Consider the following 15,599-nt stretch of genomic DNA (forward strand, 5'->3'; position numbering starts at 1 on the left):
CAGAGGAGTGCATGATGATGCATAAAAAAGTGTTCCACTTCAGTTCTTTTAAAAAAAACACACCATTTTTATTGATTTCAGAGAGGAAGGGAGAGAAAGAGAAATATCAATGAGAGAGAATCATTGATCGGTTGCCTCCTGCATGCCCCCTACTGGGGACAGAGCCTGCAACCCCAGCATGTGCCTTTTACCGGAATCGAACCCAGGACCCTTCAGTCTGCAGGCTGACGCTCTATCCACTGAGCAAACCGGCTAAGGCTCCACTTCAGTTCTTTTTATTTATATATTAATCCTCCCCCCATGATATGTTCTTACTGATTTTAGAGAGAGAGGAAGGGGGAGAGAGAAACATCTATCAGTTGCCTCCCCGGATACTCACCCCTACCGGGGGTCGAACCCAAAACCCAGGTATGTATCCTGGCCGGGAATCGAACCCGAGATGTTTTGGTGTATGGGATGACGCTCCGGCCCACTGAGCCACCGGCCAGGGCCCCGTCAGTTCTTTTAAAGAAAACTGTTTATTTGGATATCCTGAAGATAGTGTGGAGCATTGAGATTAATCATGGGAAACATCAATACTAAATTCTAATTAGGAGGCTTGCTTAAGTGAGCGGACAGCTGTTTGGCAAAGAGTTTGCTGACCCAGCAGACTCCATTCGGCTCTTGCTGGAAAAGCATTGATTGACCTTGACGTTTCTGGCTTCTTACTGTCTGTACCAGGAACAGAGCGCCAGTGTTCCCCCTGCCTATTTGAATATAGACCTTAGGTGTTAGAGGCTGCTCGGCTCTCCTATGGAGTGTTTGGTATTGGAAACAATAACATTTAATGTGCAAAACACACGAAACACAGAAACCTCGGGTATGACTGTCTTCTCGGTCAAAGCACAGACCTCCCAGAAGCCCTGGGTGCCCTTTCCGGTCAGAGTGCTGGCTGCTGCCCAGCGTCGCTCCTCCGGACATTTGCAGCCATCACAGTGTGCTGCTCTGTGCAGGCTGTCCAGCGCGCCTGAGCACTGTGCCTGGCTGCCTTCTGAACGGCAGGTAATGGCCGTGCCCGACGGCTTTCACGCAGCGGCCCTGCGCCACTCGGTGCTGTGGTCCCCGTGCCGGTCTGCCCTGCTGCTGATGGGTATGGGGTTTGCAGTCATTACCAACCGCGCTGCCCCCTTGAGTGTGTCCCTGGGGCATAAAGCAGGGGCTGCTGGGCCCGGGGCGCCGGGATGGCACTGCTCAGCTCACTGTGTTCCAGCGTCTCGCCCACCAGGGCACACAGGCCTGTCACTGCGCATCCCCTCCCGCCCTCGGGCTTTATCTATAGCAGACGTTTTGGGGAGGATGTACTACCTCGTGACGATTTTGGTTTCTATGTTTCTGACGATTAACGAGGTTGGACAGCTTCTCGTATCACCAGCAGCTGTTAGGAGTTTCTCTTTGGTGAAGGATCTGGCCAAGTTTCCCACCCATTTGTGTACTGAGGGTTTTGCTTTCTCACTGATTAATAGGACATCTTGATATATTCTGGTTACAAGCGGGGTACTTACTCTTTCACTCACATGATGGTGTCTTTTGATGACAGATGTTCTTAATGTTTAATGTGGTGTAATTTCAGCCCTTTTTCTTTATGACTAATGCCTTCTGTATCCGTTTAAGAAATCTTTCCTTACTGCAAGCTCATGAAGTATTCTCATGTGTTATATTTTCATTCGCCGTTGCATTTAGGTTATAAAATACACCTGGAACTTATTTTTCTTTTTATGGACTTTTAAATTAAGAAATAAATTTCAGCCCTAGCTTGTTTGGCTCAGTGGATAGAGTGTCGCCCTGTGGACTGAAGGGTCCCAGGTTCGACTCTGGTCAGGGCACATGCCTGGGTTGTGGGCTCGATCCCTTGTAGGGGGCGAGCAGGAGGCAGCCGATCAATGATTCTCTCTCATCATTGATGTTTCTATCCCTCTCCCTTCCTCTCTGAAATCAGTAAAAATATATTTTTTAAAAAATAATGAATTAAAGAAAAGAAATAAATTACATATTGTGAATGGTACAAATATTTTTATTTATTGTGATAAAATACACTTAACATAAATTTTCTCATTTCAAGTATTTCTAACACCACAGCTCAGTGGTGTTACATACACTCACATGGTGCACAGCCTGCCAGCCATCCCCATAACTGCTTTCATCTGGTGAAATTGAAACTATTCCCATTAAACACTAACTCCCTCTTCTCCCTTCCCCCAGAGGGGTCCGTGCGCCCCTGGTAACCACCACCCACTCCCTGTCTCTGTAATTGTGACTCCTGTAAAGTATTTTGTGTAAACGGAATCAGTTCGCCCTTTTGTGAATGGCTGATTCCACTGCATAGCGCATCCTTGAGGTTTATCCACGTTGTACGTGGCAGGGCGTCCTTCCTTCCTGAGGCTGCGTAATACTCCATGGTAGACACGTACGCACTTTCTGTAACCGGACATCAGTCAGTGGCTGCTGTGAACGGGGGGCACACGGACCCCTTAGAGCCCTGCTCTCCCCTCTTTGGAGTATGCACCCAGAAACGAACGGCGAGATCCTGTGGTCATGATGTCTTCAGTTTTCTGAGGAGCTACCGGGCATCTTTCACAGGGTCTAAGGGCTCCAGTTCCCCATGCCCTCGCAGCCCGTGGTCTCTGATCTTCTATAGCAGCCCCCCTAAGCATGTGAGGGGGTCTCATTGTAGTTTTGATTGTCATTTCACTACGTATTCGTGATGTTGTGAGTCTTTTCATGTGATTATTGGCCATTCGTATATTTTCTTTGGGAAAATGTCTATTCAGCTTTTGTCCACTTTTAATTGGATTGTTTGTTCCTTTTTGTCATTGAGTTTTAAGAGTTGTCTATGTATTCTGCATACTAATCCTTTATCAGATATATGGCTTGGAAATACTTTCTCCCACTCTGTGGGTCGCCTTTTTACTCTGTTGAGAGTATCCTTTGTGCTTCCTACTCTGCTGTGTTCCCAGGATCCCATTGGTGCAAATTTTGTTGTTTTTTTCTTTATTTTTTCCGTTGGTGCACATCTTAGTGTACAGCTTGATGTCTGTGTCCATACACAGCCCCAGTTGCATCCGCAAGAGGCAACCGCTGTTCTGACCTCTGCTGCCATATCTGGCGGGACCCTTCTAGGGCTCCGTGGGTGGGATCGGACAGTGCACTCTCTTTGTGTCTTTCGCTCAGCACCATGCTCTGAGATCCGCCTGTTGTTTGTGTGCTGGTAGTTTGTTTCTTTATGTTGCTGAGTGCTACTCCATTGTGTGAATGTGCAACAATGTGTTTATCTACTCTTCTGTGGATAGATCTGAGTTAGTTTTAGGTCTTACTGTTATAGACATTTTTATAAAAATGTGCATTGCAATGTTATTTATACTAGCTAAAACCTAAAACTTACTACAGGGTCAACAGTAGAGGGACGGTTAAACAAGGGGTAACAATAGTGCAGTAGAAATCATGTCACCCTTCAAAGTTATGCTCGCTAACATTTTCTGTGTGGAATAGAAAGTACTTAGAATGTTAAGAGGGAGAAATAAAATGCAAAACTGTCTTGTACAGTAGTCCCCCCTTATCCACAGTTTCGCTTAACACGGTTTCAGTTACCTGAAGTTAATTATGGTTTGAAAATGGGAAATTTCAGAAATAAACTACTCGTAAGTTTTAAGTTGCACACTGTTCTGAGGGCTGTGATGAGGTCTTTTGCTGTCCTACTCCGTCCCACCTGGGACATGAATCGCCCTTTGTCCAGCGTGCCCACGCTACATCTAGGCCTGCCTGTCCGTCACTCAGTAGCCGTCTCAGGTACCAGATGGATGGCTGTGGCATCGCAGTGCTTGTGTTAAAGTTGCCCTTATTTTACTTAATTATGGCCCCAAAGCACAAGAGTGGTGATGCTGACCGTAGATAAAGCCGGAAGGTGCTTTCCTACGTGGAGAGTGAGGGCAGTGCAGTGATGGGAGAGGCCACATCCACAGGACTTTTATGACAGGATGTTGTTATAATTGTTCTGTGTGCTGTTAGTTATTGCTGGGTGCCTGATTTACAAGTTAAACTTCATCACAGGCATGGATGTATAGGAAAAAACATAGTATACGTAGGACTCAGTGCTATCCACGGTCTCAGGCATCCATGGGGTCTCGGAGCACCCCCCCACCCCCCGTGCATAAGGCGGGGGGACTACAGGGTCTTTGTCATAAATCAGGTCCCTGTGGGGGGGGGGGTCTTTCCTGGACTTGATTCTGTTCTCATTGGTCGGTCTGTCCTTGTGCTAACACTCCCCTGGCCCATTCCTGGAGCTTTACAATATGCGTGATATCCTACAGGATGCCATTCTCCCACACGTAGCTCATTTTAAAAACTGGCTGTTCTAGGTTCTTTGCATTTTCATAGAAAAGTCTTCAGTTTGCTTTTAAAAATACTGTTCGGATTTTTATTCTGTTTACAATGTGTGTGATAAACAGTAATATACAGAGTATGTAGAGAACTCCTATCAATAAGAAAAGCCCTGCCCTGGCCGGTTTGACTGAATGGATAGAGCATTAGCCCGCAGACTGAAGGGTCACAGGTTCAATTCCGGTCAAGGGCACGTACCTCAGTTGCAGGCTTGGTCCCCAGTCCTGGGCTGTTTCTCTCTCTCCCCTCCTCTCTTCCACTCTCTCTAATTATCAATAATGGAAAAATATCCTCGGGTGAGGATTAACTAATAAATTAATTAAAATTAGAAAAAAATGGTTTAAAGAATATGGTTGTCACAATTTTTAAAATGAGCTAAATATTTGGGGGGGAAATCTAGTGAAAGATGGACATTTCAACCCCGAGGTCGCGAGGCCAGCACAAGCACATAGCTGAGCGCTACCCAAATTGCTGATCCCCAGAAATGCGAGCAGACACCATGGTGGTGTTTGGGGGTGTTTGTTATGCGGCAGCAGGAAACCAATACCGCCTACCCCGGCTTCCTCCCACGACGGAGCACTTTCAGGGCCCGGTTTCATAGCAGGACCCGGCCTCCAGCGGGCTGCTGGCTCCTGTGCGCCCAGCTGGGCTCTGCCTCCTGGCTCCCCCGCTTGGCCGATGCCTTGTAGTGCTCATGTGTCTCTGCTCTGAGGAGACATTTATGTCTTGTTTTGCCTGAAGCTGTCGGTCTTTTTGTCTCTCTCTGTCTATACTCACCCAGCACTGCGTGTGCTTAAACACAGGAGTGTGCGCATGTGCCGTATGAGCGCGGAGCTCACGCTCTCGCTCCCTTTTTTGAGATCAAACAATTATGACTGTGCTTTTGTTTGCTGAGGTCTGACGTATTCCTCAGGGGACCCATCGGCTGTCTCTTAATGCTTTGCTCCTTGTTTTTTAAATCATTTGTTTCTTTAACTCGGAGTTTTGGCATCTTTAACTGAGGCCGTTGTTCCTGGGTTCTTTGTTTAGCTGAGATGTTACTTTTTTATGTTATATGTGTCCCGCTCCTAGTTTTTCTGGCCCCTGTTTATAAACTTCTTAGAAATTTCCACCTAACGGCAATTCTAAAGAGTAGAACGTGGACGATATTTCACCAGAATTGGTTGATTTGACTCGGCTCTCTCTTTCCTTTTACAACAATTTTTTGTTAAGTCCTGGCCTTCTTCTACTTTTCTTCTGACCAAGATGGTGAGGGGAACGGGTTTGTAAATGCAGCAGGTCCCGCGGCTCTGCTCGGCCCAGCGCTGTCCCTATCGGCCTCCGTCTCTCCGTGGCTGCCGTCTCTGTGCTGGCTGTGGCTGTGGCTGTGGCTGTGCAGCTGGGCCCGGAGTCCCTGCCATGGGACACGCAGGGGTTTTGATGCTTATAATGGGATGCTGGACCCCTTTCTAGTCAGAACGCTGCTGGAGAATTCATTCTTTCCCTCCCTCATTTTGGTGAATTTTTTTTTTTTTACTGATTTTGCTTCTTTCCGTTTGTTTCCTTAGGTTTAGAGGGATCCTGTGAGCCTGGGTATCCCACCATGAGTCAAAATATGTACTTTTAGTGTCAAAAATATGTGTTTGTATCCTTAAAAGGGCTTTTGTTGGGAACTGTTTGGTGAACAAATCAAATCATCTTAAACTGCTAATGAGATTGTGTTTATCACGTTCACAGTCTCGTCTCAAGGAACTGGAGCAAGAAGCCCACTTTGTGGCAGGAGAGCAGTTCCTCATAACCAGCAGCGATCAGCTTCGAGAGGTACAGCTGCATCTGGTTCTTTCATAAAATAAACTTCTTACTCGGGTGAAGGGAGGTGTATCCTGAACTTATATGTAAGTTCATGTTCTCTCACATTGAGAGTCATTCCTTTAGAGCAGTGGTTCTCAACCTGTCGGTCGCGACCCCTTTGGCGGTCGAACGACCCTTTCACAGGGGTCGCCTAAGACCATCCTGCATATCAGATATTTACATGACGATTCATCACAGTAGCAACATGACAATTATGAAGTAGCAACGAAAATAATTTTATGGTTGGGGGTCACAACATGAGGAACTGTATTTAAAGGGCCAGAAGGTTGAGAACCACTTCTTTAGAGCCTTTAAGCCCAAGAAAAGTAGCAAATCAGACTTCCAGCATTCTGCGCCCGTGTTGCGGCTGCCCTGGCCGTGGCTGCGGCCTGTTGTGCGATGCTGGCCCCGCACACCGGGCCCTCACTGCGTGTCATCTTCTGTTGAAGATCCTCTTTGGCAAGCTGAAGCTGCACCTGCTGAGCCCCACGGAGACGCTTCCCAAGACGGGGCTGCGGGGCCACCTGTCCACATCCGAAGCCGTGGTAAGGCTCAAAACCACCCCCTTCTTCCGAAACAAGAGCATGTCTGCGCCCCGTGTGCTCACTCCCAGCCCGCCCACTGCCTGTGGCGGGACGGCCAGCACCAGGCCCAGCAGGTGGCGGTGGTCACGCTCCCGCCCAAGGGTGTTGCCTTCGAGTTACGAACCCAGGAGCAAGGGGCAGCGGGGCCAGTTTCCAGAGCAAACCATTGGCTTGATTCCCCCGCAGGACAGTCGGTAGAAGTTTGCTCTGAAAACCAAGTTCTTGGCCCAGGCCAGGCCCCGTCCTGCCCACAGGAGCCTGGAGACGGGAGGTCCTCCGTCCTCTCCTCCTGCCACATTCATCTCAGGAAATCTTAGCTGCCCTTCTCGGGAGGAATACAGTTCTGTACATTTTAAATGGTTTTTTACTGAATTTATTGGGGTGACGTTGGTTAATACCATTATATAGCTTTCAGGTATACAGTTTCCTAATGCGTCACCTGTTACTGCACTGTGTTCACCACCCAAGTCAGGTCTCCTTCCGTCACCATTGACTCCCTTCCCTCTGCTACCTCCCCCACTCCCTTCCCTCGCTCATCACCACACTGTTGTCTGTGGCTGTGAGTTTTGTTTTGGGCTTAATCCCTTTACCTTTTTCACTCAGACCCCAACCCCTCTCCGCTCTGTCAACCATCAGTCTGTTCTCTGTGTCTATGAGTCTGTTTCTATTTTGTTATTTTATTTTATTCATTAGTTATTTTATTCCACATATAAATGAGATCATATGGTACTTTTCTTTCTCTAACTGGCTTATTTCCCTCAGCATAATGCTCTCCAGGTTCATCCATGCTGTTGCAAAGGGTAAGATTTCCTTGGTGGTTATTTTTTTTTACGGCTGAGTAGTATTCCATTGTGTAAATGAACCACAGCTTTTTTATCCACTCATCTACTGATGGACACTTGGGCTGCTTCCATAGCTTGTCTATCTATCTATCTATATATCTATACTAATAAAATGGTAATATGCTAATTAGACCGGACATCTTTCAAACATCCGTCCGGACGTCCTTCTGGACAAAGCCACGGTGGTGGGGGCCAAGGCAGAGGCCGTTACAGGCGATCAGGCTGTCAGGGAAGGGCACTTAGGGGCAACCAGGCAGGCAGGGGAGGGCAGTTAGGGGTGATCAGGCCGGCAGGCAGAGAGGTTAGGGGCAATCAGGCAGAGGTGGTTAGGGGTGATCAGGCAGGCAGGGAAGCAGTTAGGGGCATCAGGCAGGCATGCAGAGTGGTTAGGGGTGATCAGGCAGGAAGGCAGGTGAGCGGTTAGGAGCCAGCAGTCCCAGATTGCGGGAGGAGTCCCGGATTGGAGATGGTGCAGGCCAGGCTGAGGGACCCCTCCTGTACACGAATTTCATGCACCAGGCCTCTAGTATATATATAAAAGGCTTCCCCCCCCCCCGACCGGTAGCTATGATAAGCACTGACCACCAGGGGCAGGCACTCAACGTAGGAGCTGCCATGACATGCACTGGCCCCAACAAACCAACACTCGGCTTCCCCCAAGAGGGACACAGGCCCTGCCACCACCCTGGAGCGGCACCTCACCAAATCGCAGCCAGTGCTGCCAAGACCCCATGGCGCAAAATGCGGCCCACAGCCCAGCCCAGCCCGGAAATGGTCACTGTGAGTGCGGGGTAATGACGTCACGTACCAATGCCTGGCTTCCTCTCCCTAGCAACTAGCCTCCTTGGAGTTTCTTCAGTCCAGGAACCCGACTTGCATCATAGCCAGGTACAAACATTTTACAGTTCAACCAAATGTTTATGAAGCGTTTTCCCGTGCTTCATCTCATTTGATCCTCACAGAAGTCCTGGAGCAGGTAGATAGGAGACTCGGTAGAATCCTATTTTCTTTTTATTAGCCAAAAAACGGAGATTTAGAAAGCTTAGAAACTTGACCCGGCTGAAAAGAAGTAAGAAATGGTGAACCCTGAAAATTACTTCTGGTTTTCTCACTGCACAGAATATAGTCAAACACTACTGCAGTTAAATATTTAACCCTTTGTTCTCCCTGCGTGATCTACAATAATAATCTGCTTCATGTTGATATTTACTGTTGTGTTGCTGATAATTACCTGAAAGAGAAGTTGGGGTGCTTTATTGGGCACCCCAATAAACTTTTTTGGCTGGAAAAAGTTTAGCTAAATCAGAAAGCAGGTCTAACTAAGCAAGTTTATTCTATATCTATAAAAGGCTAAGTTGACTCACGCATGCGTGATACATATAAAGCTCTCGCTGGCACCAATTGCACGCGTGTGTTTCGATCTGTCATTGTCGATTGTGAATTTGGTTAACACTTCTATTATAGAGAAAGGGCAAATAACTCTATTAAAATATTTCTTCTAATTAATTTCCTTTCAGTGTGCACGAATCCATGCACCAGGACACTAGTTGCAATAAACATAAGGGTGCATATATTTTTTCAAATTAGTGTTTAGGGTTTCTTCAGGAATATTCCCAGAAGTGGAATTGCTGGGTCATAAGATAGTTCCATTTTTATTTGTTTTTTTATTAATATATTTTTATTGATTTCAGAGAAGAAGGGAGAGGGGGAGAGAGAGAGAGAGAAGCATCAATGATGAGAGAGAATTATTGATCGGCTGCCTCCTGCACGCCCCACACTGCAGACTGAGCCTGCAACCCGGACCTGTGCCCTGACCGGGAATCAAACTGTGACCTCTTGGTTCATAGGTCGACGCTCAAACACTGAGCCACGCCGGCTGGGCAAGACAGTTCCATTTTTGAAAGACAAGGAGTAGCTTAGTTGGTTGGGATGTTGGCCTGATACACCAGGGTTGTGGGTTGAGTCCCTGGTCAGGGCACATACAACAATCAACCAAGGAATATATAAGTAAGTGGAACAACAAATTGATGTTTCTGTCTCTCTCTCTAAAATCAATCAATCAATAAAAATCAAAGGCAGGGAGTGGGGCGGCTCTACTCTAGGAAAGTGGTGGAGCATAGACAGACGTTTACAATCCAGTAGGCGGCAGCACAGAGCTGAGGGCAGCGATAGTGCGTGCATGTCCCTCTGCTGGGACCCTCTGCGGAGGCCAGCAGTGCTCGCTCGGCCGTGTCCAGCCTTTGGCTTTGCAGCAGGGGAGGCTGTGCTTTTAGAGTCCTCCGTGCATATCGCCTCTCCATCATTTCACTTTCTGCTCATCTCACCTGGCGGTCCCCTCGCTTGCTGACTGTCCCTACACCTGGCCCTTGGGGGCTCGGGTGGCCGTTGTCGAGTGAGCCAGGGACTGCGTGGAGCCTGGTTCCCCTGCAGGGACCTGGATTCGTGCTCTTCCACATGCCTTCCTGTCCTTCTCTGTGTCCTTGGGAAGCAAGGGCAGTGGCGCCAGCCACGCCACCTGCACAGCCTGGGCCACGTTGCTTGACTGCTTTGTGCCTCAGTTTCCTGATCTGTAACAAAAGGACTATAATAGTAACATACCTGCTAGAATCTTGTGAGGATTCTGCAACTGTGTGTGTGTGTGTATGTGTGTGTGTGTGAGGGGGGGGGGCGTGGAGGGAACAGTATTTAGGACCATGCCTGACATAAGCTCTCAAAAACCAGTAAGTATTGGCTATTTTTATGAGTTTATTCATCCAAAAACTGGGAATCATCTTGATTTTCTTTCAGCCTCACCTGCAGCAAGTCTTAAAGTCCCTACGTGCAAAGTATGTCTTGAGTTTGCCTCCCTCCCTCCACCTTCACCATCAGCCCCTTCACCTTCCACTCAGGCTCCTCCAGAGCTCCCTGCACAGTCACTCCCGCCCGCTGTCTCACGCCTGCGGTTATTCATCACACACGGCAGCGTGGTCTTGGAAAGTGTTACAGAACCGTCACACCCTGGGTGGATGGCTCAATTGGTTAGAACATCGTCCCATACACTAAAGGCTGTGGGTTCAATCCCGTCGGGGCACGTGAGGAAGGCAGCTGATTGAAGTTTCTCTCTCACCTCGATGTTTCTCTCTTGCGTCTTTACTTTCTCTCTAAAATCAATAAACAAATCCTTCAATGAAGGTTAAAAAAGAAAAGAAAGCCTGGCCAGTGTGGCTCAGTGGTTGAGCCTTGATCTACGAACCAAGAGGTCCCTAGTTTGATTCCTGGTCAGGGCACATGCCCAGGTTGCGGGCTCCATCCCCAGTGGGGTGTGCAGGAGGCAGCTGATCAATGATTCTCTCTCATCATTGATGTTTTTCTCCCTTTCCCTCCCCCTCTGAAATCAATAAAAATACATTTTATTAAAAAAAAAAAAAGGAGAGAGAGAGAAACCATGTCACTCCTGTGATGTGAACTTCCAGTGGCTTTCTGTGACACTTATAATAAAACCCAAGCTCTCGAGCGTGGCCCCCGCCTGTGGGCCTGGCGCTGCCCCTCCTCTGGCCTCGCTCCATCCCCACTCCGGGCTCCCCCCACCCCCTCCCAAGCATGCCTGCTGCCCAGGTGTCTGCACAGCCCTGGCCTCCCCCAGAGACTCTTCCCGCAGGTTCCACACACCTGGCTGCACGCTGCTCGCTTCAGCACTGCTCTCAGAACCTCTTTGGTCACACAGCACAGCGAGGCCCATTACAGCCCATTTCTTCACCTTCATTTCCTTTCTGTCTTCCTTTCCATTTTAAATTGCTGACAGTGTTACAGCTGTCTCCCGTCCCCCCACCCCCTGCTCCCCTCCACCCAGCCCCTCCCTTCTCCCCCCAGGTCTTCTCGCCCCATCCTTCATTTTCCTACACACACTCGCCATTTCCCGTGGTTCCCTTAGTTGCCTGCTTGCTTATCCCACTAGGATGTGGGCAGCCCAGAGCCCAGCCTCTGCCGGCTGCTTCACTCCATCCCAGCACCAGGCAGCCTGGAGCTGGCACCTGGTGGCCGAGCTGGTGGCTGTGGTTTGTTTGTGGAGCCCGGCAGCAGGGGCGCTGCGAGACCCTCCTGGTGGCTGGGGGGGGGCGGAGCGGGGAGTCAGCGAGCCCAGTTCCAGGGGTGGTGGCGCCTGGGGAGGCGGCACCTGCGCGGGGTCCTGGGTGGATTCATTCTCCGACTGGCACCAGCTGGCAGGGCCGCCCTTCCCTGCTGCTGCCTGTGCTGCTCCGAGACAGCCCACAGCGGAAGGAGGGGAAGGAGCTCCTCCGGTGTAGGGTGCTTTGTGGACAGAGTTAAGACGGTGACCTTAATTTCCCCAGAACATGAGGGCCCTAAGTCATAGTGGCCTTACTCTTTTCCTGGACCAGTCATGTTAGTCTGTGCATTAAAAGAGATGAGTGTTTTGCCCTGGCTGGCTTGGCTCAGTAGTTAGAGAGAGCGTTGGCCCTTGAACCAATGGGTCTCCAGTTCGATTCCTGGTCAAGGGCACGTTCCTGGGTTGCAGGCTTGATCCCCGTTCGTCCAGGAGCATGCGGGAGACAACCAATCGATGTGTCTCTCACATCGATGTTTCCCTCTCTCTCTCTACCTCCTCCTCCCTCCCCTCCACTCTCTCTAAAAAAAATCAATGGGAAAATATCTTTGGGTGAGGACTAACAAAGACAAACAAAAAATGATGAACGTTTACTAGGCAACCCATGCACATAGTCCTAAATTCAAAATTAAGCCTCCTCTCCACTTCTCTTCCCTCCCTTAGCCCGCAGGTAATGGGCAGCCTGGGAGGTTCGAGCATAGCGCAGCTGGGATCACAGGTACGGTTTTATCAGACTTTACCTTTAGCTCAGTTTTAGGGCCACAGCAAAATCCAGCAGAAGGCACAGAGACGTCTCATACCCCCCCCTCCCCTCACACACAGAGCCTCTCCCACTACCGACACCCCCACCAGAGGGTCCACTTGTTGCAGGCATGGAACCTAGACTGACTCGACCTCATCACCCAGAGGGCACAGCGTGCGGAGGGCTCACCCTGGTGCTGTGCGCCCCGGGGGTCTGGACAAGTGTGTAATGGCACTATCCATCCTCACACTCACAGCGGTTTCATGCCCTGGAGCTCCTCTGTGCTCCGCCTGTTCCTCCCTCCAGCCCTGATCCGCTCACTGTCCCCATCGTGTCATCTTCCTGAGACTGTCATATACTTGGGATCACACAGTGTGGGGCCTTCTCAGATGGTCTGTCACTTAGTCATGGGCACTGAGGCTTCCTCCGCGTCTGTTCCTGGCTCGATCGCTCATTTCTCTTCAGTCTGAGTACTCTTCCTTGTCTGGGTGTAGCAGCTGCTTTTTCCCATCGTCTACGGAGGGACATCTTGGCTGCCTCCAGCTTTTGGCAATAAAGCTTTTAAACATCGGTGTGCAGGGTTTTGTGTGGACATAAGTTTCCACCTCCAAGGAGTGGGGTGGCTGGATTGTATGGCAAGAGGACGTTTAGTTTTGTAAGAAACTCTCACTGTCCTCCAAAGTCACAGCACCATCTCCTACTGAGCAGCACAGTGCGGTCCTGCGGCCCCGTCCCGCCGGCACTGACACGGGTCTGAGAGGCCCATGGTGCGTCGTGTCGCTGGTGGAGCACGAGGAGGCTCCTGATGGGCTGTCGCTGTGTGTGGGGACCCATGTCTCCACAGTCCGCGTGATGGCCGAGGGTAGGGCAGAGCAGTAGATTTTCAGAGCGTTTTCAGGACAGAAAGAAACATCCATGAGTGTGAGCAAAAGTCAGGAATGTGGGGTGACCCCTGGCTTCCTTAGTTCTGCACCTGAGCAGAGATGGCCAGCGCTCGGGAGACTGGGAGCGGAGCGGTTTTAGGTGGGGGGGCGGGGGGGCATGGAGTAAAGGGCCCCGTGTTGGGCATGTTAAGACAGACGTGTTCATGAGCCATTGGCACAGAGTTGTCGCACCACAGCTGAGACACGTGCGCGGAGGCAGTCAGCCGATCTGGATTGACGTCGCCGGTCCTCCTGCCACACAGGAGCTTTGCAGAAACCCCTGTCCTGGCCACGACCAAGCCGTGGAGTCGGAGCCTGCGGCAGGCGGCCGGTCACGAAGCGCTGCTGACGCTAAGCAGCAGCACTGATAACCAGGGACCTGCTCACAGAAATGCCCGTGAGGCCCTGACCAGTTTGGCTCAGTGGGTGGAGGGTCGGCCTGCAGACTGAAGGGTCTCAGGTTCCATTCCAGTCAAGGGCATGTACCTTGGTTGTGGGCACATCTCCAGTGGGGGGTGTGCAGGAGGCAGCTGATCGATGTTTCTCTCATCGATGTTTCTAACTCTCTATCCCTCTCCCTTCCTCTCTGTAAAAAATCAATAAAATATATATTTTTTAAAAAGAAATGCCCGTGAGGAGCGGGAGAGAGGAGGTGCCAACAGGTGGCCGCAGGGAGAGGGGATGAGAAGAGTGTGGGGCCAGGAGCCAGCGGAGTGTTTGATGGAGCCCACGGAGCAGCAGGCGCTGTGGCCTCTGCCCGGATCATAGACCAACTCCGGTCCGGCATTATCCAGGTTAGGAGATCAAACACTTCATTCTTTTCAGAGTTCTCGGGGCCTCTTCTCAATGCGCAGGCAGACTGCGCTCAGAAAGCTCTCTTGTGAGTCAGGCATCAGGGCGAGGAGAGCGAGTTGATCGGAAGCAGTGCTTTTGGCTGAGTATTTTCATCTCCCTGAGGAGTAGCTTTTCTAAGAAAAGGGCAGCTGGGAGATACTGAGTCGGGACCCTCCCCGGCAGTGCCAGCTCTCGAGCCCGGGACTGTTCACGTCCCCTCCCTCAGTCTTCCTGCAGACACACACTTCTGGGCCCACACACTACGATAGAGCCAGAGCACCAGTCCCCAGACTAGTTCACAGATTCAAAATGATCCTCATGAAGCCCGGGCAGACGGTTTTTGTAGAAATCGGCAAGCTGATTCCCAGATTTAAAGAAAAATGCAAAAACTAAGAACCGAGGTAATCTTGGAAGATAGAGCACTATTGGAAGATTGAGTCTGTTGGATGCAAGACTAACCACATAGCAATGGAAATTGCCAGGAATTAATTAGTGATCCGTGCAGTGTGGTGTCGATTCAAGGGTAAACGAACAGACCGGGGCGGGTGGAGAAGCCCCAAGCAGGCGCCCCTGGGCGTGTGAAACCCTTGACCTCAGAAGCTGCGCTGCAAAGCCCTGAGCAGGAGGTTGCCACGTAAATGATCAGGCACCAGTGCCTCTGGGCCCTACTTCACATCCTCCACAGAAAGAAATGCCAAGTGAAGGTGCACCCACATGTACAAGGCACAGCAGTGAAGGCTGTGGAGATACCATAGGGAATATCGTCAAGACCTGATGTAGGAGACATTCTAGACAGGACACAAATGCATGACCGTAAAGAAGGAGGTCGACACATTGGACGACAGTGGAATGAAGACCCTCTGTTCAGGAAGAGACGCCACTCACCAAGAGGAAGGGCGAGCCTCACAGAAGGCGCTTCCAGTTCATAGGAAAGAGCCCGTCCAGGCAGCGGGTGCCCACAGTCCAGGAGGAACAGGCACAGCGGTTTCCCCGTGGGCCGAGGCCACGCACAGGACCCTGGCACAGGAGGTGCAGTCAGTAAACACCACGTGCTGTTCGGCCGTCTCGGGCCCCGGGGCATACGCGCCAGCAGCCCAGTGAGACGTCGCTCACATCACCAGGACGGCGGGGATGAGGACAGGGCAACACGCGTTACCCGAGACGCGGGCACGGGCTCCCGGGTGTGATGAACTGCTGGACGGTCCCCGCTGCACGTGGCCCGGCGCCCGGCGCCCTCACGCCTCCTCGCGTGTGCATCCAACAGCTGCGGACGTTCCCGACACTGCACCGTGTGTCCACCGCGGCCCGATGTGGGAAAACCACATGTCC

At 50.6% G+C, this 15,599-nt stretch overlaps 1 protein-coding gene across 1 annotated transcript in view; it reads left to right on the forward strand.

The window, feature by feature from the left end:
- Nucleotides 1–15,599, forward strand: part of POLN (DNA polymerase nu) — a 103,323-nt gene that overhangs the window by 45,718 nt on the left and 42,006 nt on the right. Inside the window, exons 11-12 of the mRNA XM_081092581.1 lie at nucleotides 6,130–6,213; nucleotides 6,693–6,788. Of these exons, the coding sequence (XP_080948707.1) occupies nucleotides 6,130–6,213; nucleotides 6,693–6,788 (180 nt within the window). The remainder of the gene's footprint in view (nucleotides 1–6,129; nucleotides 6,214–6,692; nucleotides 6,789–15,599) is intronic.

Source organism: Myotis nattereri, assembly GCF_964212035.1.
Source record: "Myotis nattereri genome assembly, chromosome: 1".
In the NCBI taxonomy this organism is placed as follows: Eukaryota; Metazoa; Chordata; class Mammalia; order Chiroptera; family Vespertilionidae; genus Myotis; species Myotis nattereri.